The 23,910-nt window shown below is 35.6% G+C and overlaps 1 protein-coding gene across 1 annotated transcript in view; it reads left to right on the top strand.

The window, feature by feature from the left end:
• The window catches only part of CRIM1 (cysteine rich transmembrane BMP regulator 1), a 54,555-nt gene that overhangs the window by 7,187 nt on the left and 23,458 nt on the right, over positions 1 to 23,910 (top strand). Inside the window, exons 4-6 of the mRNA XM_019613495.2 lie at positions 1,546 to 1,801; positions 3,038 to 3,235; positions 17,174 to 17,302. Coding sequence (XP_019469040.1) covers positions 1,546 to 1,801; positions 3,038 to 3,235; positions 17,174 to 17,302 — 583 coding nt within the window. The remainder of the gene's footprint in view (positions 1 to 1,545; positions 1,802 to 3,037; positions 3,236 to 17,173; positions 17,303 to 23,910) is intronic.

The following is a 23,910-nucleotide window of genomic DNA, read 5'->3' as shown; positions in this document are numbered from 1 at the left end:
TTTTTTTAACACTGCTTTCTACATTATGCCTTGAAGACTGAAGAGGCATGTAAAAATCAAACATCGCTCAGGATAATTCTAAGTTTCAACTCTAATATTTCAGTCATATTAAATGACTTGAGACTGGAGCTCAGCGTAAGTGTGAGTGCAAGGAACTACTAAGGTCACTGAGATACTTTAGAATTTTGAAGAAAACCTACATTAATGTAAAGAATAACCAATATGAAAGTCTTCAGACTCCAAAATTAAGAAGATTCAGGAGGATTCAGCAAATCCTGGATTTTCATTTAAATATTTTCATCTCCCATGTGAGATTGAGTACTAAGAACAGCAATAGAAAACCTGACCTCAGAGCAGGTATAATTACCACCTTCATGTGTCTGTTTTATACACGTGAGTAAGTGAACGGTCTTCCATGTAGTCTGTGGAATTCAACAACATATGCAATTGCCTGCTTTATAATTTTGACTTTGTGTCTGAAACAAATTGCTTCCTTTAACTCAGATGTTTTGATTTTGAAAATGATAGATTCATAGCTACTGACAAATACATCTGCTTAGTAGACACTATTTTACTTCATGTATCTGTTCTCAAGTGTCTTGGGCTAGTTTCAGAAAAGATCTGGAATCTGAAGTTATTCTATAATGGAAAAGAGAAAGGAGGCTTCCGTGAGTAATATAATGATAAAACTGTGAAGTCACAACTTCCTAATGACTAATGTGGTATAGAATGTGGTATGTTATAATTGTATTTGTTCTACAGAGTCAAAACACTTCTGTGGTTCAGCTGTACGACACAGTGTGAGCATCCATAGCTGGCTGAACTGAACATGTTCTTCAAGTCATATCCCAAATATTTAGGAATTTTTAGAGGCTTTTAGTTTCCCCATCAGTTTGGATTGAATCATAAGTTAGGGCTCTGCTGTACAAGAAATAGTCAAAACAGACTTGCTGTTTTTTAGAAACACTGAAGTGACTAGGTAATGGTCGTTACAATGGTGATTATTTTATATGGGGAGTACAGCAGTGAGGTGACTAGCAGGGCTCCAGTTTGATTGAACTAGGAAGTGTTTGGAATTCATATCATGCAGTCCTGGAATACATGTCTTTTTCTTATGAACTAACAAAAATAAGAAGAAAACAACAACAGAAAGCCCATCATGTACTGGACAGCTCTAAGGCAATTTATCCACCCGTGTATCTGAATCCTGTAGAAAGAGATTGCTCTTAAAAAACATCAGAAACGCAATATAAAAGAAAAGGTATTGCTTCATTTGCTGAAATTCAAAATAGCTTCTAGCTCATCCAGAATGAAAAAGATTTAGCACCAATAAAGAAAAATGACTTTCCTTCAGTATTTTAATTTTTAATAAATTAGAATTCTAAATGTTGATAATAGCTGCTCTAAAAATAAATCTGGATAGCATTTCTTCCATTGCTTAAACGGACAATAACATATACTGTGTAGTTAAAAGAAAACATAGTTGTTTTTTTTTTTTAATGAAGGAAAAGTTAGTGATTTCCTTCTATCTGATTTTGTCAGTAGAAAAATGAGTTTAACTCTTTACCATTTAATAACATCTGTAAAAATCCTGACTCATTTTTTTTTCTTTTTTCAGAAGTGAAGCCAACTTGCATATTTAACAGCATGGAATACTATGATGGAGACATGTTTCGAATGGATGCTTGTCGCTTCTGTCGGTGTCAAGGTGGTGTCTCTATTTGCTTCTCTGCCCAGTGTGGTGAGCTACACTGTGATAGGTATTATGTGCCGGAGGGAGAGTGCTGCCCAGTATGTGAAGGTACAGTACCTTCTAAATCCTTTTTTTGTCTCCTGCTTTTTTTATTTTGTCCTTTCATTGAAAATGAGTGAAGAAGTGTTCCATGTTGTTGTTCTGAAGTTTGTCAACTCCTTCTTAATTTGGTTTTTCTTTTACGTTTCTTGATATGATTTTAGACATGGTCATGTGTGCTGTACCTTTTGGGTGCCTTCTTCCCAAATATCATATAAAAGCCGTTCCTAATTTCTGCAGCAGAAATTACTCATTTAGCTAACAATTTAGCCATCACTATGTTCCAAAACAGCAGCAGTGTGTCTCTGACTGTATCTATGGCTTTGCAGCCTACTTTTCCACTTGTTGCTCTTCTGTTCAGCTGAGCAGTGTTTACAATTATAGCAAAGAACCTGGGCAGTAATCTGGCCTCAGTGTTTTCTGTTCCTCCCTTACCCTGTTGACAGCCTGCTCATCTGCTTGTTAGGCCTGCAGTGCTCCTAAAAAAAATCCTGTGGGAAATTTCACATTGACCCTCTTGCTTATACTGTAAAATATTTGACACATCGTCTGCCAGAATACAAACAGGATTCTGGGGGAGGAAGAGGGGCTGGTGCCATATACACTTGGATCTTGCCCTACTGCGGGTCAGGGTATGGCCACAGCATAGAACAAGGCCTGTGATGCACTCCTGGTCTGTGTGGTTAAAAGTAAACTTAGCAATGATATCTCAATTAGCGAAATACATTAGAAATCTCAAGTCTCCCAGGTCAAATTTCTCACTTATATATGATTAGTTTTGTTGAAATGTTTCCAGTTTTCCTATAGAATCTGTGAAGTTGGTACAAAAAAAAAAGAAGATCAGTAGATCTATGATACATTTTGTTTTGGAAAAGAAATCAGAAAATCCAAAAACTAAACATCGTAAATAATATAATTCAGCCAATACATTTTCCTTTTCTAAATCTGCTTGTTAAATATAAAATTTTAGTGGAAATCTTTTAAAATAGGGCACTAAGTTTATGAATGTTTAGTATAAGCTGACTTAACGTTTTCAACAGTAAACTTCAATATTGAAATATCTTACGTTGTTGCATATTATTGTATCTCTGTATGCCACAGCACGATTCTTTCTGTTTGATAGTGTCTTCACGTAACTCTTTTTAAATAATACAGACTCATGACATTGAAGCTATTCATACATTACATTTAGGCATAAAAGGAAATGCAATATTTCTTGTTGTGTTGCAATTTCTCTTATTACAGACCCAGTTTACCCTGTAAATAATCCTGCTGGCTGTTACGCCAATGGTCAGATCCAAGCTCATGGAGACCGCTGGAGAGAGGATGACTGTACTTTCTGCCAGTGTATCAATGGAGATCCTCACTGTGTTGCTACAGCCTGTGGGCAGAGCTGTTTGAATCCTGTCAAAGTACCAGGAGAGTGCTGCCCAGTATGTGAAGGTGAGATCACACCTTTCTTTTGTTATACTTCATACTGTCGTGGCTACTTCTGATATGGTAATTCCTAATTTACTTTATAATTTTGGAGGATTTAAGTAGCTGTCAGAGCATTTAACAAATTAGTTGGGGAATTAATTAGTTGAGAATAAAAATAGATAAATTTTAAATTCTAAATTACAGCATGGTTTAACCACAAATGTATGTGGCCATATTCAATACTCTTTTGGTCTAATATAGTAATCATTTAAGGTTAGCGTTATTAACTAATTTGATTCCTTGCATTTATTAAAGCTTATTAATAAATATAGGAGGAATTAGAGGCTCAAAATGTTCGTCTACAGCTATTAGTGATAATTGAAATATTCCTAATTTCTGATTCATTGCTATCATTTAGTTACAAATCAAAATCTTTGCACAATATAACTTGAGAATGGACATAATTATAGTATGAAAGAAAGTCATTTTTTCAGTAAAACTTATATGGGATGATTATTAGGTAGGAGATGCAACTTGATTTTTAGAGTTTAAAATGTAATTCCACGTTTTGTGGAAATGTACACAGTTTGAAAAACACACTAAGATTTTACCTTAGCTACATGGAACAGATTGCCTTGTGAGATTGTGGATGACCCCTCTCAGGAGGCATTCCTAAGGAACTGACCTGGGAATTTGAATGTCGTTTGGACGTGGAATTCCAAACAGCTTGAAATGTGTAACTTTCTGAATGCATGTGAGGAGTTGTTACTGGACTTGCAGAGAGGGTAATAATTCAGCTGTCCCCAGGCCCTCCCAAATTCTCATTGTCCTATGGGTGCAGAAGGAGTGGTCAGGTAAAGGGATCCAAATCGTTTTCACTGGAGCTGACAAGAGGGAGAGCAGAAGTATGGGATAGGCATATGGAGGGGAAAGGTGTAACACTGCAATACCGCAGGCTCTACTTTAATCTTCAAATCCATGGACAACCTTCCTTGAGTTGCACTGTAGTTAGCATCTCCTAGCATCCATGTTCAGTTCTGTTTGATGTTTTCACTAGCATACCTGCAAACTCAGTGGAAACTGAATTAATTTAATTTCCAGACAACACAACTGGAAAGGGCCACCAGTATCTTGGAGAGCAGAGCATGAATTTGTTTGCTTTAAAGCAGAAACTGGAAAAATGTTGACTGAATTCAACAAGAGAAAATCTACTGGACTATGTTTGGAGGAAATTCTTCAAAAATCCTGACTCGGGGTAATTGTTACATAGTCATTTTCCAGGAGAAGTCTGGTGATGAATGAACAGAAATTCAAGATAGATTAGCAGAGCCTTGAGAAGGCAAGTGCCATACTGAAATTAAGGTTACAAGTACAGTTTGCAAGATGCCAAGTCTTAATCTCTTTGCTATGGGTAAGTCCCTAGCTGACATACTAAGTCCTCAGTTCTTTCCTGTACATTCCTCCAAAAACCGTGTGGACAAACTGACAAGAGTCTAAACAGGAGTTCTGAGCATAGTTTGCATTCTGAAAAGCACATCATAGGAGGACAGATTGAATAAATTGGGTTGGCTTACTTTAAAGGAAATTATGACTGGAATGAGAAGATAGCAGCCTTCAAGTGCCTGAAAGGTTGGTGCAAAGTAAAGGCAAGCAACATATTCTGCAATATCTTCTGAAAATAATTAATTTGAGTTGCAAAAGGAAAGATGCATATTAGAGAAAGGTAGATAGTTGTTGAGGAAAACAAAATTCCTCCTGTGGAATGTTTTGACTGAGATTGTCATTTTGCTTCATTTAGGGAACATTGTATTTTCAGCCTCAGTGAGAGGAGATGCTCTCAGGAAATTGCATACATAACTGAAAGAGTTATAATAGCTGATATGCAGTTTTCAGTGTTTATGCAGGTGATAACAGTTACTTAATAGTATACAGTTGTTTTCTTCTTAAAGTAAGCATAGAAGTGATCAAAGGCATTTGGAAAGACTCTGGTTACACTATGCCCACCCATCACTTCTTGCCAGTTTTCCAGTATAGCAGTGCATGTGGATTGTGCACTTGTGCAAGATGTGCATAGATAAAAGCCTGGAATGGGAGCAGAGGGTGGCTACTTAGAGGTAAGAGTGTCTGAGCAGGAGTGAGAGAAAAAGCAAGGGCGGCCGCTGATATGGCATGAAGATAGAGAGACAGTGCAGCGTGGGGAAGAAGACAGGGCAATATCAAACACTCATACCAGATGATAAGAAGCTGCAAAGCTGGTGTAAGATTGCTTTTAAAGATGAAGCCCAATGCCTTGCTAAAATACTTTGAACAGCTTTCAGTTCTCCCTCTGGAAAAGGTTGCTTTCTCCCCTTGCAGAAAAGAGATGGTTCCAGACAAAGCCCAGATGTTTTCTGTTTCGTTTCTTCCTTCATCAGCAAGCCCCTATCCTTGAGCTCTTCAGTCTACATTGGTTTTCAAGGCAGCCACTCCTTTCACCAGTCAGAGCTGGGAAAAGCAAGTTCTGTGGATCGAACACAAAGAATCAGTTTTAAGCTTCTGATGGATGCTCCTATAGAACTTCTGTAGCTGCTGTAATGATATTGGTGCTTAGGGATTTGCTTTTGTTTGTTTAATCTATTATCTACTTAGTCTGTTTTTTCTTTCTTTGTTTTCTAGACTGTGTTCATAAACTTCAAGGTTTAGGTAATCACACTAGCCCTCTGTGCTTTCCTCGCAGTTTTAGAGCCAATGGTCACTTACAATGCACAGAAATCTCAAAGATAACACATTCCTACATATTTAATGAAAGCAGACAGGTAGTGAGAAGGGACAGAGTGCAACGTTTTGGGATGAACTCATTCTTTGTTACTCCCAAGGTTCTTCATGGAAGCTGGTTTGGGTGTCTATCCTATTGTAGGAAATGGATCCATAGGGAATCAGGCTTTTGTTAGTTCTGCTTTTCCTAGAGCTGTTTGCTTCTCTTTTGGATTAACATTTGTTTTAGTTCCAAAATGTTTAAGCAGCAATTCCATTTTTAATGAAGTTTTTAAAAAATTGGATACTACTGGAGCTTCAAATAGCTATTAATGTCAATATGTAATAGCATGTGAGTAACACCAGACAAGCTACACTGACATAAATAACCATGCCTTCCTCAGGCCATCTGCAGACAGCCATCTGCAAATAGGGGTAATAGTCGTGTTCACAGGAAGTAAATATTGAGTGGAGTATTAGGAAAATGCTTGGTTCTTTAAAAAGAAGATAATAAACACGAGTGCTGAGAATTTGGCATCGATACCAAAAATGTCTCCTAAGCACGTTGAAGGCTTCCTACATTCCTTGTTTCTCCCACAGGCTCAGGCTACAGACAGGGAAAACTTGCAGCCAAGTCAGTTGATGTACAGTAGTTGGCTGTTACCCAGTGAGTCGTTCTGCATGAGAGCTCTCAGGTACAGGTGGAAGGGTTCCAGCATAAGCTATGAATAAGAAATTAAGTGTTAGACAAAGTCCCCTCAGAGGACTTTCATGAATAAGGACTGCATTACTTCACTGTCATAATGGCTGACACTTTATCTTTGCAAAGAGAAATTAACATTTTCATCAATAAAGAGCTCCAAACTGTAGCTGAGAAGTAATTCAGTTCAGTTCCTTTAGTGTGTCCAACACATCATTAAGTAAAAAAAGGCACCATAGTCCCATGAAAAGAAATTTGATTCATTCACGATGAAGTCAGTAGTAGAGAACAGTGTTCACTGGCATAGGATTTGGACCCAGACATCTACTTAGAGCACGAAGTGCAAGTTATTGTTCAGTGTCAGCACTGTAGGTCTGGATGGCTCTTTTCATCAAAGTCAATTAAGAGATTCAAGTGCTGTAGAGAATTGAGCTTACTTTTGCCAGATCATGATTTAGTTCAGCTTTTTTAGGCAAGACAAGACAGTAGTGATTGTTTAACCATGCAGCCCAGGGTGCTCTGAGACATTCTGCCAATAAAAGTCTTTGCATTTAAGAAAGTCAGGAATGCTAGACGGATATAAAATAATCTTTTCCTTGTTTTCAGTGATAAAGTTCATTAGAAGATGGCTATTGAAAGGGTAAATAATCTGGGGATCCTACTGAATAAGTATATATCTCTCAATGCAGCTAAGGATTTCTTGTGTTTAAAGAACCATATGGATCATCTAATTAATTCTTTTCAGTGCCTACAGCTTTCATTTGGCCCAGATACACACTAAATTAGTGTGTTGGTAACACCACCTCATAATGATAACTGAGTGGCCTTATCTAGTTGGACATTTCTTTATAAATAAGTTTAATTGATTCTGCTTTAATAGATGTGGTTATTTCTCAGTGTCATTTAACATTGGGTTGTCAAAAAAACAAACCTCATGAGTATTAACATCAGGGAGTCTGTACCTAAAAACTGGAAAGATTGATTGCACCAGATAAAAGCTTAGAAGTTAGCATCTTGGGAATAGAAAGTTTGTGAGTATTTTCGTTGCATCACTGCAAAAAAGACCCCCTCACACACATGCAGCATTGCTTCACAGGAGGCTTCTTCAAAGAAACAATAAAATGTCTTGGATTATAATAGTTGCTTTTGAAAAACACAAATTGTATCTAAGTACTTTCAGGTTAAAAATAATATTTGAAATTAACAGTCTTTTTGCCACAGTGAGCCATGTGTTTGGAAGTATTCATGAATATATTAATTAATATATTTTCCATTACTTCTTTGTGATACTAAAATAGATTTGCATCGTAAATCTTTGCATACGTTTTACATTATGTAATAGTTGAACACTGATAGTTAACACAGACACCTAAACTCTGGGGGGGGAAGAATCCTGCGAGTCATTAGGGATTTCAAGCCCAGGAAGGAAATTCTCTTGCTCAGGACTTGGGACTGATATTTTTCATGTAATGGACTGGAGGGGCGGGGAAGCCTGGAATGCTAACTATGAGAATGGAAAACATTTAGTCACTCTTGGAATGATATGAATGTTTTTACAGGAAGCTTAAGTAAACACACATGCTGCTGCTTAGTAGGCTGCAGTTAACTTTTTTGGACTGCAGACAGAATTCAAACAAGTATATAGACTCTAACGAAAGGCTGTTGAGCAGCACACCCTGCAGGACCAGTTTACAGGCAGTTATCTAGTAAAACGTTTGGTACACAGCTAGACTGCTGCTCACTCACACTTCTTCTTAACTTTTATAGTAAACACTTGAATGCATTGAGTCTATATTTCTGTAAGTCTGTTGGCGTTGGCGTGGTAGAATCGGAGCATCTTAATCCTAATAAACAGCTTGCAGTATAAAATGCTGCAGAAGAGGGAGCTGTTTCCCCAAACACAGGCAGGCTTTTTATTGCTGCTATTGGAGGTATTTGTTCATGTGTAGAACGTGATTTTGACTCATTTTTCCTCCCTCCCTCCCCTAGAACACATTTCAATTTTACACACTCTATGAGATGCTAAGATTTCTAGAATTCTGTTCTGGTACACTACATTGGCTAACTTTCTCCCAGAGTTTCAGGACCCATCACTGCTGAATCTAAAAGCACAGCTATTTTATGTGAGTTGCTTCTCTGGAGATAAAATCATATTGAGTTAAATGCATGCACCTCAGAGAATTGTATTTTGAATTTGTGGCTGTGTACAGTGAGACTTCTATATAAAATTTCTTACTATTGTCCCTCCTAATTAAAAAAAATAATAATTTTCATAATTATTATGAATATTTAAATAAAAATAATGATTAATTATGAGTTAATTATTGTTAAAAGTACTATTAATATCAGTGCTTGGAATTTACATGTTGAATTTGGGGGGAATTATTTTTTTTTCCATTTATACTAAAAAGAACTCCTTGTGGTCAATACTTTTGATCCAGTGGGGAGGAAAAAAAGAAAAGTATGAGGGCTACTTTGAAAGTAATGCCTCCTGTGTTACTTTGTTGGCTTATTACATCAAAAAATGGATGTTGGTGGATTGAACCTTCCCACCAATATTCTGTTACTGTTGTTGCCGTGTGACAGACGGCAGTAGAGGGGCAGACTGACAAAATGGTGTCTGATGTGTAAGTGGGTATGTAGCAAAGGGGTGTCACTGAATTCCTCCATGTGGAAAAAATGGCACCCGTTGACATTCATCGACATTTCCGGAGACCAAACAGTGGATGTGAGCACAGTGAGGCTGTGGGTGATGCATTTCAGCAGGAGTGATGGTGACAGTGTGTTGCCTCTGCTGGTGCACTTTTATAAGAGCAGCATGCAAGCTCTTGTTAATCATTGGCAAAAAACGCATAGTTAATGGTGGCGACTGTGTTGAAAAGCAGTGTTTTGTAGCTGAGAATTTGCTCTATCCACTACTTCTATTGTGTTCTTTGTATCTGTTGTAATTTTCATGGAAATAAATAGGAGGCATTACTTCAGGGCAACCTACATCCACTGTAGTGCTCACAACTAGACATAAAGCTTTTGTGCTATTCTCTGAAAATCTGTTTCCATGTTCCAACTTTTTTAATAATACACACAAGAAATTAATCAATTTTGCTAGAGGCATCTAGATAAAGGCATTAACTGATTCACATTAGCAAAATGGGAATATGAAAGATGATGCTGAGCAGTTCTAGCACTGAATGTTGATGTATACAATCTCACTTATGCTACAGTTATGGCATTTAAATTTAGTATTATTTTCAGGCCTTTGGCTTTTTGTACTGTGTGACCATTAGATATATTTGGGAAATTTAAATTACTATTGATATGAGCTTGTATGTTGAAATTATTTTGATTATAATTAAGCTTTTTGAAAGTACAAATGTTTTCTTTTTGAAAATCACTAGCAGCTTTGTCTTCCAATTGCATGAGCAATAATCTCCAAATAATTCCTCAAATTACTTGTTTTATAGTATAATACATTTGTACTATATAGTAACTGTCAACGCTAACATCTGAAAATTTGGTTTTATACATGATAGTAATAGTCAGCATACAAGCATTGAATAAATACAAATAGGATACAAAACAGTATTTTGGGAGGCTCCAGGGACATAATTTTTATATTGTCTATTAATGTAAAAATTGTCTGTTCGGTAAATATTTTTTTAGGTTTTTTCTCTTTAATTCCTAATGTAAGCTAGGTTCTTGTGTAGTAGTTTGCAATCTTTCAATGAAATTGACTAAATCCATTTTTTTAATATCCAGAGGAGACCTTTTTGAAAGGTAATTTTTAACCTCTATAATAATGTATTTGTATAGTTTACAGTTTCATAGTTTTGATTAAGTGTGTTTCTGTCAGGCAGACTGAAATGTTTTTGTTAATGTGAAGTTTGTTTCCGCCGATTTTCACCAATACTAGTTTTATATAGATAAAAGTGTATATAAAAAGGTAACTGGGCAAAAAAAATAATAATAACACAGATACATAAATTATTTGCAGCTTCACGGTCTTAAAACATCTTCTGTTTGTCTGATTTTTTTGATATGTATGTTCTTGTAGTCAACCTGTAGTCGGTTGTTCTAGTTTATTATTATTATGGCATGTGCAAATAAGTTTCTAGCATGTTTGGGAAAGTCCACCCAATGTTGGTAAGATTTGTTAGCTTTCAAGCATATATGCTTAGAGTAATATCGAGTCAGACTGCATGGGGAGCGCAGATGAAGTGATTAAGAGGGGAAATCAGATCACTGTGTCTGTTAAGTTGGAATAATCACTGTGCTTGAATCAAGCAAAGTAATTTAATGTAGGTGTTTGATTTATGCTAATGTCTTCTACATTTCTATCTCAAGAAATAATATTTTTATTGTAATAATAGGTGTGTTTTTTCTATTTTGAAAGAACAACATTTGCAAGTGGAATTAAAATCTGAACTGATTCAGTAGTGTCAAATATCCATCCTCTTACATTTCTAATTATTTTGTGTTAAGGTATACAGCAATCCAGATTTCTAATGGTCAGTTAGAAGCCAGAGTTTTGTTTGCTATTAAATTCATTCATATCTAACAACGTCAAATATAGCAATTTGAACATTAAATGATATGCAGAAGAAAAAAAAATTAAATATGATTACTTCCTTAATTAAAGCCAATTTTATTAAAGCCTGGAGTAGGAATTTCCCTGATATGGTTTTACTGAAAGTGTGAAACAAAGCCTGTTTTGAGTTTAAATACTGCGTTCCAGATTAAACAAAGCAAAGAGCTTGTTTTAAGTACTTTCATGTCATAATAACAATAATGGGCTGAATAAACTCTTCTTAAGGTATTAGCATAAAGATGAACAATAAGATGGCACTATTTAAAGGTGGTTGTGGCTGTCAGCAAATAACATTGTGTAGAGAATTTCTGTGTTTTAACTGCCTGGAAGAAGTTTTGCTTCTTAAATAGAAAGCTACTTCTTAAGTCATTGCATAGATTTCTTTACTGAATAAGGAAGACAATCTGTACTTGGAATATAGAAACAATTAGAAATTAAAATATTTATTTGTGGATTTCACTTTCTTGATCCACCAAGGATATTACTGCTTTCACTAGAGATGTCCTGGATTGAAATTCTTATAATCATGCAAGTTGGAAGGAACATTAGAAATCTCTAGAAATCCAACTCTCCCTCTTTCTCAAAGAAGGTCCAGTTACAGCAGGTTATTCGGGACTTGTTCTAATGAAGTTTGGAGTATTTTCAAGGATGAAGATCTCACAATTTCTTTAGCACTCCATCACAGAGTTTGACCACTCCGTTTAAATAGAACAAAACAACTTGTATCAGATTGTAATTTCTCTTGTTTACATTTGTGTTCCTTGCTTCTCATCGTCCCCTTGGCCACCCCCGAGATTAACTGGGCTCTCTATTCTCCTATTACAAAGTTTCAGACAGCAGAAGAATCACCCCCTTGCCCTCAAGCCTCAGTCTCTCGTCTTCTCCTCTTACACCACCTACCCCAGCCCCTGACCAGTGTGGTGACCCCATGCTGGACTTCCTCTGGAACATCAGCCTTTCTCTTACTAAGGAGGCCAAAGCTGGACATTACACCAGGTCTGGTCTCACAAGTGCTAAACAGAGGAGAAGCATTGCTTCCCTGGAATTGCTTGCTTTGCTCTCACTGATATAAGTCCTCTTGTCCTTCACAAAGACCAAAACCGAACACTTACTGCTCTCTTATAATTCATGTGGCTTTGCTGTGATACAGTTTAGTGGAATCCCACTTCTTTGGCTGATATGAACTCAACACCCAAATTTCAAATTTTAAACAATTTAAAGGTGTGATAGGCAAAAGTGTATAACTGATATCAGCCTTTGGGGGTACTTCTATCTTTTTTTTTCATCTCACTTTATAACTAACTAAAGATTGTAAATGCAATCTCCAAAGTTGGAAGAAAAAATGACATCTTCAATGAATTGTTCATTTTTGACATTCATATGAAAAACTAAAGTCAAGAAGGCTGCTGCAAATGGTCTCAGATTTGTTTTTGCTTTTATTTTCCAGGGCTTCCGCAATCGTCAATGAATTAGTTTTCTTTCTTTTTTCATTAATTTTAAATGTTCAAGCTGTGTGTATAATAAAATAATAATCCTTAGAACCTTTTTCCCTTGCTGTCACTGAAGCATGGGTAAATCAGTTTCTGTCAATTTCTGAATACTTCAGCCAGGCATTATCCTAGTGCACATCCATGTGTAACAAGATCTGTGTATGACAGTGGCTGTTGCTTCTGTCAGAGGCACAGTACAAAACTTAGACCATCCTGTCCTCTTCTATGTATTTCACATTTTTAACAGAAGAAAATGGTTTTTCTGACAACAGCTGTATCACATCACTCAGAGTAGAAGTGGAAGGTCTCAGAAATCAGAAAATAGCAGAAAGGAGTGCTTTGAGGATTGGTATGAAAACTGACCGTGGCAATACGGTCTTGTTCCACCTTGACAAATTTCCTTGTTTGTGACCTTGAGTTTTGTGGCATTATTGCTAAGGTAGGTCCAGAATGACAAAGCCAGTTCTGGTATTGGTGGGATATCACTGTCTTCCTGCAAAGCACTTTGACTTCAAACTAGGATGATTGAGATTCCGGGATTTGATCATGCACTGTAGAGTTTTTTCAGTGGATCAGACTGACAGTCCACCAGCAGCTGGAGTATCCACTGTGGATTTTATAACTTCTGAAGTGACTTTTAAGTAAAATGTCAGACACAGAACTGTGTTGTATCTGTGTTTATGTTTTGTTTGATGCCTCAGATAGGTCTGAATCTCAAAAAATGATTTAAATCTGCCTCCAGCTGAGAGCAGCATCACTTCTGTCTCATCCTGAGATGGAGGGGAAGAGTGGGCAGTGGTATTGTATAGCACACTTAACTAGGCCGTGATTAAATGTTAGCAGTTTGAAGAACAATACATTCCTATTGCCTTGTTTCTTTACTACTATAAAACATAAAGTCAAGAACATTTTCTTTGTGATGTGACATGCATATACCAATGTACCCTGCTTGATTTAGTGCTGTAGAATTCCTGTTGTTAGCTGAAGAATATTTATAGCAAAGTGAAAAAACATAAAAAACGAATTCAACATTTTGATCAACCTTGTAGCAAGCAAATTAGTAATCCTGTGCACTGAAATTCAGCATAGAAAATTTTATGCTCTGAGAGAGTATATGGAAAGAAGATATGCTAAAAGCAAGCTGCATTTAACCTTACTCATAAACATTTTACATCAGCAAAATCTGTGTTCTGTTAAAAAAAAAAAAAGCATTGTTTTCAAGTGGACTCTTATCAATCCTTTTCTCTTTATTTTTGCCTTCCCTCTTTCTTCATTGTAGTTTTACTGCTGTAAAATACATGGACAGAAATAGCGTATGTTTTTCCCACCAATTGTCTGTTCATTTATACACTGGATCTTTCTTCTGCAGTTTCTACCAAGAGCAGCAGTGAAAGCCTAACTGGGATCATGTGGCTGTACATGCTTTTTCAAGCCTAACTACTGCTTTCCTATTCAAATAGCCAGCAGCCTGGCAGCAGCAAAGCTAGCATTATTTGTTGAGTCTTGTCTAGCGAAGTGAAAAGGGCTGATATTTTTTTTCTGGCTGCATTTTTGCACATGTGGGGGTAGGGAATGAAATTATTTCTTTTGTCCTTCACTTGTAGCTCATTGAGAAGCAGGCATGCATATAAAATTACTGTATCTCTCAGGACTTACCTTTAGGGACGGAAGGGAGGAAAAATAGATTTGTGAGCTTGCTTGGAAACTCTCAGGATGCTGAGTGCAGAAAGTTAGAGGTAACATAACAAACCACAACAAATAAAGGATTCACAAAAATCTTTTAAATTAAAATAGTAACCCTTTAACTTTGTCCCTACTAAGAAATACTATATTACTCAGTGTATCAAGGTAGCAACATTTCAAAACTGATATGTCAGCTTCCAAGACAAAAGAGCATCAAAACACGAAAGAGAGCTTTGAAAAGCTACCACATGCTTTGGAGAGCATGAGTGATTCATATGATTGGTGATGTTTTTAACTACCTCTGATTGTAAGTATTAATGTGGCTTTTTTGTCATTCGAAGTTACTATCTAGCTAGTAACCTGCATGTAGCTTCAAGGTAACTGCTGTGTTGTGGTCTCCTGCTTGTTGAGGCTATTTTACTTAAAGAATACAGTAAGGTGGGAATGGAGGTTTTCAGGATAGGCACCAGATGCTAAAAATCAGTTCAGTTGCAAAGATAGTTTATAATGATCTGTCCTAAACAAATGGGATGAATTAATGAAGTTTCTGGAGTACATCATGTTAGTGGTCTATATTGGTATGGTCTTCATCCCTTAACTAATGATCTGTTGAAGTTGCAAACATTACATATTAGATATGAATGTAACTTAGTCAGTTTATTGAATGAATATGAAAAAATACAAGGAGTTAATTGCAATTAAAAATGGTCTAGTTTGGGAATTCATTTGTTCTAAAATAAATTGCTCATTAAGATTACTTTTCCATACTGTGGTTGCAAACTCTGAGCCATGAAATGAGTACTTCACAGAAATTTATAGAATCTCTCATTTGACCTGCAAACTAATAATCTGTTGAACTCCTGGAAAAAATCTGGAGGAAAAAAAGTAATTCAGCTATAAGAGATTTGAAGATTCTACAGGCACAGATATACCATTATCCAAATTTCCAACTTTCATTTAAACAAAGCTGGTGTTTTATGTATGTATAATATATAGAGAGACATTTTTTCTACAAAAATTGCACAGAACAGAACTTGAATAGTGTTTTAGAACTCACGGAAAAGTGAGGAATCTGAACCATGATCTCTGAGAGAGAAGACTGAAATCTTCTGTGCCTGTCATGCATTCTTTTTGCTCCTAACTCTGTACTTCACTGACCTAATTTAAAAAGGATTAAAAATGTTCAACCACTGCATAAACTGTTGTGAAGGGAAGAGTAGGGCTGGAGGGAAGCTGTGAAAGCAGAAAATTGTACAAGACAATGAAAGCAGAAAGGCACATTCTTATAATGGGATAATTTTCACTTGACTGGAAGGCATGGGTGCTATAGCTGCCTGTTGGGTGCAGAACCAATAGGCAGAGAAATAGGCAGCTATTTTGTTTGACAGTATACACTTCTAATATCTTAATAAATGTTGAGTAGTTTTCTACTCTCAGTCTAAGAGTAAGGTCAATTTGCTTCCAAGTATGGATGACAAAATTCATTCATTCATTCAAATCCATTCAAAGGATTTGGTTTGGAGGGGAGGTATGATAAGATATGGCCATCTTCAGTCTGTGAAAACATTCATGCTACATAAAACACTGTTTTCTTGCAATGATGGTGTGTATACCATTTCTCCATATTTTCACAATTGACCAATTCATCCATTTGAATTTATTTAAAATTTAAATTCTTTAAAATTTTTGTTTCTTGAGATTTGGAGAAATTGGAACTCAGTCAAACACTGAAATGAAAGCTCACTGTTGTTTACTTAAAAATCATGTCATTTGTGTTTCATGATGCTTAGTATTGTGTTAATAATATTCATAAGTAAATTCCTTGCTACTTAAGTGCTGAGTTCCATTAAAAAAAAAATCATAAGGTAGAAAAAATTATTATCATATAACAAAAAGTAATTTTGAAAATAAGATTTTTCATTCCTTCTTTATCCTATTTTTTTTATGGGAGTGCTGAGGTTGCTTGCCATTTTCTTAGGTCTTGGGGGTTTATTTTATTCTAGTAACTTCGTGTACTGCAGTGCATGAATATGTCTTGCTACTGCATATACTAAAAGAAATTCTTAATCTAACATACTTAAACAGTGTCCAAAAGCAAGTATTACATTGTAAATAATTGTCTAATGACTGACAATAATATCTTCGAATTCAAAAAGCACAACTTCATACTGCAAATTATGCTGTAAGAAGTGATTTTTTCAATGAATAGTCCTGTTACGTGGCTTCAAGAGATCTTTCACATACATTGTACCTTTCATTCCCATTTGGCATTCAAAGTCTCTTCTGATTTAAATTTGTGTAGAAGTGATCTTATTCACGCAAAGAAAGATTTGATCTATTGAGCTGCATGCTTTGATTTGCAGCTTGGTACTATCAATCAACTAAGCACTGGAGAAACTTTTGTCCTTTTAATTCCTAAGAATCTGCACATTTTTGATAAAACACTTTTGGTAAAAGAATGAGTAGAATAAGTTTTTTGAATTCAATGTTAAACTTAATGCAGGAATGCTGATTTCTCAGTGAACAAAAATGTATCATTTTTTTCCTGTTTTACTATTTCCAGATTTTTATGTAGCTTCACCGTGTGTAATAAGTATATATCTCTTCAAAACAAAGTCTGTTTCTTGAATTAAGTACCATGAATGTTCATGAATCAGAAACAAAATTTATTAAAAATGATTTTCTTTGCTGTTGCATTGTCTGCCTGTTGTGAACTGTTTAAAATATCAAATTGATCTCAAATGTGTTTGTTTTATTTTTCTTGCATTTAGAACCAACTTACATAACAATAGGTCCACCCACCTGTGAGCTTTTGGTGAACTGCACTTTGACTGAGAAAGACTGTATCTATAGTTTCAAACTGGATCAAAATGGTTGCCGCATTTGTCAGTGCAAAACCAGTGAGTATGCAAAAATACAGTGCCATATACCTCTTATATCCTGCTGTTGGTGAAGATGTTAGTATGCTGTTTTTTCTATTTGTAATGTTAATTGGCTGCTGTGTTACTGTACATGTACTTTATATTTGTTCATCTTTAAAGGACAGGTTGCCAATTAACAGCTAGGTAAAAAAGAGAAAAAAAAGTTACGATTTGGCATATAACATTAATGTCAGTGTACCTTTTTATCAGGTTTGTGCACTTCAAAAACTCCTGTTTGCTTAACATTCTATTTTTAGCATAGTTTATTGCTTTTGAGGATGAAAAATTTTTGAAAATGATACTTCCAGGGAATATATATTTATATATGAACATAGCCCATGTAATTTTATTTATGTAATGTATATGAATACATTTTATGTAAGATTTATACAGGCTTTTATTTGTGATGTATTCTACCCCGAAAAAAAGCATTGAACTTTGTGAGAACTTTGCATTTATCAGTGACAATAGTATCTTCAAAGAATAGCTGCAGAAGTGTGCTTTCTCTATGTATTTCCTTAAGAATTCAAGCTTTATGCATGAATTATAAAGCAAGGTCATGTTTGTTCCTGGAATTATCAAACAAGGACCTGGAGGGTAACACAGATGGAGGACATATTTCTTGCACCTGCCAGCTCAACTAGGAGTGGTTTAAAGTACTTTATTATTTTTATTGTAGCTCTGCATCTTTCTTGTTTAGGGATTGGCTTGATGTTTTGCTTAAGGAGAGAAAAAAAAAAAAGTTTATTTCTGGTGCCTTTATCTTTTTTTCTTGGAAAATGTGCATTTTTTGTTTCTGTGTTGATATAGGACAGGAGACCTCAAATAAATTTGTCATTATCATAATACAGAAGTAATATTTTCAAGTACAGGTTGTGTTCCTGGCAGGGGTGACCTTCATAGGTTTCCACAGGAACTTGACAGAGGTCCACATCTATTTCCTACTTTTTAAAATTCGGATAGGAGTTTCCCCTATTTATGAAACATGCAGAGCTGTTTATATCATTTGTTTCAGATTTGTATAAGATGTGTCTTAGTTGATTAAGTGTGTTACCTACTAGCTCATGTTGTTTCAACTATGCACAACAGCAGATATGCTGCACAACCTGCATCCTCTAGGGAAGAGTAAAGAATTTCATCCTAGGATCATATGACTCAATGATCAGTTTGAGACAAAGCAACTAAAAGAGTTTATACAACAGAGAAATGGTGCCTTGAAATGAAGTCATAAGCTTATATGTCAGAAGTATCAGTGGATAAAAGAAAAGCACCCTCTGCAAGGGTAGATAAGGCACATGCTTTATTGCCATCACATCCATGCCTTGCCTACAAAATTAGAAAGTTCTGCTTTTACCATTGTTGTTTGATTTTTTTTCTTTTTATTGGTGAATTATTAACTGGCATGAGGAGGAGCAGTTTCTGTAATGAGTTTGACAAAGAAGATGGACATACTCATCAAGTTTCCACATGTATGCCTGTGTGTGCAGTCCTGCCCTCCAGTTTGTTGCGCAGGAGGCCCATCACTCCACAGTATTATGTCTTTTGTTAGACTATCAGATCATACATGTATGCTTACTGCATCCCAGGACATCTCTGTTCTTTCTTGGAGTGTTTCTGATTAAATACTGTTTAAGAACCTATTCAAGGAGATTTTTCTCTTTCTCTCAGATTTGCTTGCAATTATTTTCATTTTGCAGTAGCAAACTGTCAGAAGCAAACTTAATAGTATCATTTGTCTGTCATCCTTTTTCTCAGTTAAATAACTTGAATTGTAGACTGCTTAAAAATCTCCCAAGTCATTCAGAGAGGAGAAACCTTTATTTACTAAAGAAGGGAAGAAAAATTACAGCTTGGTTGTCTTCATCAATGGTGGGATATCAGTCAAAATGACAGGGATAGAATTTTTCTGTCAAGTAATGTTTCTCGCTTGCCAGACTCTGGACAAATGACTGCGTGAGGACCAAGAAGAAAACAATTTGAGGTCACATATGATGAAAACATACTGTTCTCTGTACTTTCAAGTCTAAACTAATTCAGTTGCATCTTGACTCTCTAAAAATGTAAGAATGTGTATTATCTTGGGTTCACACAGACACATGTGGATTTACATTTAAATTAATTAGAAAGTATCAGTATTTTTACACTCTACTCACTTCTTTTTTGCTGATCTGAGCTGCTCAGCTGTCACATTTAGTACCTGAGCACAGAAGGTACATGTATCTCTTATTACTGTTTGAAGTCATCTTATCCAAGTTCTACTAATGTTCTTCCAGTGGCATTTCCATTTTTGCTAACTTCTCTTTAGCTACCTTCACTGAGACGTATATACTGCTATTCATTTCAGTCAGAATAAAAGTGAAATTACAAAGAAAAGGAAGAAAGTGCAGCAAATCTATAAATGGTTCCTCACTGTTATCTTTATTTATATTTCTGTAGCTAAAAAAGCTATACAACGGGTTTATTTGACATGATAATGTACGTATGGTATCATGAAGCTTGTGTGGTGCTTTATTGTAATTTGGATTCAAGTTTATCCAGCTCATTTCGAATCGACTGCAGAATGAAAGAAGAAAGGAAGAAAGCAAATGGTAATGTTTCTCGAACGCAGTGGGTTTAGTAGAAGTATACTTTATTCTTCTTCCTTGTTTTCACAGTGAATGCAAAAACATGCTTCGGAAACATGTAGTGAAAACATACTAGGTGTAAAGTAAAATTAAAAAAAGCAGGGGCAGACGATAGTTTTAAGAAAAAACTAGCACTGAACATAGAATTATCCTAGTGGTTGGTTACCCTGCCCGTGGCAGAGGGGCTGGAACTAGTTGATCTTTAAGTCCCTTCCAATGCAAGCCATTCTATGATTCTGTGAGTGTGCACAGATTAATAAAAAGAAAAGTTCTGGTGAGTAGCAATGGAGCCACAAATAATCAGGGAAAAGGAATAATAACACTGAGCAGGAATGTACAGAAGCCAAAGCACTACATGAAGATGAGAAGAAGAAAAAAGTCTAGCCCAGTTTATAAGAAGAACTGCTGCAGAACTCCATCAGTTAAACTGAGACAGTATTACTACAATAGGAAAAAAAATGAAATATATAAGAACAAGAAACAACTAAGGAAAAAAAAAAGTGAGCAAGCAAAAACTTGTTACTTGTAGAGTGCAGCAGTTGCAGTTGTGTTTGGAGTGTCTAGGGTTGTGCTTTCATAGGGAGAAGTGAAGTGGATTAAAGTCTTTGGAAGGAAGAGTACACAAGATGAATGAAATAAAACCAGTGATTAGATATTTATGAGGCAGGACTCCTGGTGCTCCAAAGAGGACTAACCATCACATTGAATAATGCCTGCTGATTGCAGTAAATTAAGATTTAAAGTCTGAAAGTTGCTGCTGAACAGTAAATCATTTTTTTACTGAGAGCCTGCAGTGAGAGCCAGTAGCTTATCTGGTCTTATCTGTTCCCTGTATTAAATTCATGAAAAGGAAAAAGCCATTAAAATCTTTCCTGTAACTTCTGTGATAGACTGCAATCTTTTATCCTAAATGAGTTGAATGTGAAGTACTATTCAGGGTATAACTGAGAACATTTTGGCTAAACATTTCAGATCTTATTAAAATTAGAACATTTCTGTAAACTTAAAACCTGCTTGCTTCGTGCAGAAGGCTTAGCTTTGCAGTTACAGAAGGCCATTGTCAAACAATTTCCTTAATTCCAAAAGTGCTCTTGGAGAGATGCAGTTGTAGGAGGCTATTGAGAAAAGGTGTTTTTCTTGCACATTGTAGCGTGTTGTCATCTTCATCCTGTTGTGGTCTGTTTTGTTTGTCAAAGCAAATCATGAAATCAGGATTCAAAGAGTAGAATTCTGTGTATGTTGCATGTTTGAATAGTTCTATAGACATAAAACACCCCCTCTCTTCCAAATACATTCTATACAAATACAGAAATATTTTTTATTTTTTCTATACCTTTTCCTTAAATGAGTAGAACATATCCCTATAATGGAGTTTAAAAGTTTGGTACTATCAGATATATATATATATCTGCAGCATGGATTTCAGTATTGTGGTGAGTCACACCATCTCCCTTCATAGCTGATGAAGACGAGTGGAACTCCAGTGTGAAGTTTGGATTTAGCAGTGTGAGAGTTGGATTAGCTATGGGGTACTCTAAGGCAGCTGTGGAAGACTGAAAGCACAGGATTGGAAGGTCTGAGAAAAGTCATGTAGGTTTATCTATTTTCATCTATGAGCAGCAGTGTTTAAGCTCTGAAAAAAAAATATGGCCTAATGATGAGGAAAAAAAATGAGAGAATATATCTCAAATAATCTCTTCTGTGTTCATCGTTCAGTTGTTACAATTTTGGATGAGTTTTCCTAATCTTCTAGTCTTCGTAGTGAAAATTTGAACATTTGATCCCTTTAATCTATTTGTGTAAAATAATAATAATAATAATAATAATAAACTTTTTTTAGCTATGCATTCTAAGCACTTTTAAGCTCTATCAGTGTTAATGTGATCCATTTAAGTAAACATATTTTATGTGTATTGAACATGAGATGGGAAATGTAGTCACAGTATTCACATTTTAAACAATTTATAATTCTTGGAAACAGAAAGATAAAATATGAATGATGTAACATTTTTCTATTCTACTATTGTTAGCATGATTTAACAGTAAGTTCCATGGAACAAAAGGAAAAGATGAAAACAGTCTATTAGCTTTTTTTAGTGCAAGGAGAGAGTATCTTGAATTTTTGAATAATAAGGTACATCTGGCAGATAATGTATGTTTGATTATCTTCCTGTGGTGGTATGAAAAGAAATGCCTAGTATCTATTAGAATTCTGTTAGTGAAATATAGCCGTGAGAAACTGGAGATGAAGCATATTTCTTTTTTTTAAAAAATACACCATGTAAAATTGAAATATTAACTGTAATTGCACATGTGGAATACAGAGGAAGTACTCCCTGAAGAGGACACAATTATGATGAACAACTCATGCTAAATAAATATTATGTCTTCTTACTAGAACAAAAGTGGGGATCTCTGAGGAATACAGTGTATTAGTTTTAGTATTGCTTACAATAAATCTAATTCAATAAAAGCAGCTAGGAAATTTGCTTGACCCATTTAAAAAAAAAAAAATGCTTATTGAGGGGTTTTGGAATCTCAATCATTTTCCAGTGACTCCACCTTTGAGAGATATCACTTTCATGAAGTCATATGTTGTATGTGAATCCTAGAGTTGTTTAGAGCAGGTATCCATGTGGGTAATTTGCCTCAATGGACTCGTGGGATTATTTTTTCTAGCATCACAGTGCCCAGTCCCTTCATTTTTATCCAGCTATTATGAATCATGAGTTAATTCTAAAGAAAGGAGGGAGGGTTAGTGTGGATCTGTGGAGGCAATATATTCAGAGAATTCCAGTTACTGATAAGTAACCTAGTTTTCTCCTTCATAAATTTGCCTCCCCAGATCCCCACCCCTGAAGATTACCCAGCAGTAGCAATCCACACCGAGAGGACGGCTGAGGAGTGCTTAATTATAAAGGTACTGTGAAACAGTTCTCCTGGTATGATCTAGACTCAGCGTCAAGAAAATAATGATGGTGAAGGTATGTAGCTAGCTTTGTCTAGCAGTGCTACAAATCTATATTTTTTTCAAGTGGACACTGGCTTAAGCAAAGTTGAAATACTGACATAATTCTTCTCAAATAGCTACTAATATTGTCCAAAAGTTTTTGGTTTTTTTTTTTCACTATGAACTACAGGATTAAAAACTAAAAGTATTTCAACAGGTTATGCATCTTTGGAATGCCTTTTCAAAAATTTTAGCCTAAAAAGGCTTTCAGTCTTCAGAATAAAATTACCAGTGTCCATACATAAAATAATAGATCAGGGAAAAACATATCTTACAGCTTAGATCTTTTTTATATTTATATATATGATAGAAGAAAAAAATGGAGGTCTATTTTTATGTAAGAGCTATCTAGAATTGCAGTCAAACTGTTGAATTTCGAATGGGAGAACAGTTTTAGACCCAAACGTACAATTTACAGAACTGACGTTTGTCCCCTTCGCAGTTAGATTTTTGAGAAGTATCTCACTACATTCTAAATTTTCTCTTACTCATGCAGACTGGGGATGTGAATACTCCAAAATCAGGAATAAATTGTACATCTGATGGTTGGATCTTAGGCCTAAAACCTGTGATTCATTTTAAGATATACTGCCTCAAAGGTCACATACCTAAGAAAGAGAGATTACATTGTATCTGAAATATCTGGGTTTTGAGTGAACCCTTACAAACATTGATAACATTACATATTCTGGAGCATGATGTTGTCATCTTCTTTGCAGAGTGGTATCTATATGTCACATCAGCATATCAACCTCTCTTACACTCTGATTTTTGTGCATATTTTTCTTTCCTTCAGCAGCGAGTGATTAGGTCTTGCAGTGCTTAGGCAACCCTTTAAAATGAATTTCTTTTAGTACTGAGAATGAGGTATGTAGAGGAAAAGAATTACTGAGAGCAAATCTTTTGCATGCAGAGCACTGTGCAGTCTCATCATATCTTAGTAGTAATCCCTT

Source organism: Meleagris gallopavo, chromosome 2, assembly GCF_000146605.3.
Source record: "Meleagris gallopavo isolate NT-WF06-2002-E0010 breed Aviagen turkey brand Nicholas breeding stock chromosome 2, Turkey_5.1, whole genome shotgun sequence".
Lineage (NCBI taxonomy): Eukaryota > Metazoa > Chordata > Aves > Galliformes > Phasianidae > Meleagris > Meleagris gallopavo.
The sequence above is the reverse complement of the archived record's forward strand: the minus strand, read 5'-3'. Positions and strand labels throughout refer to the sequence as shown.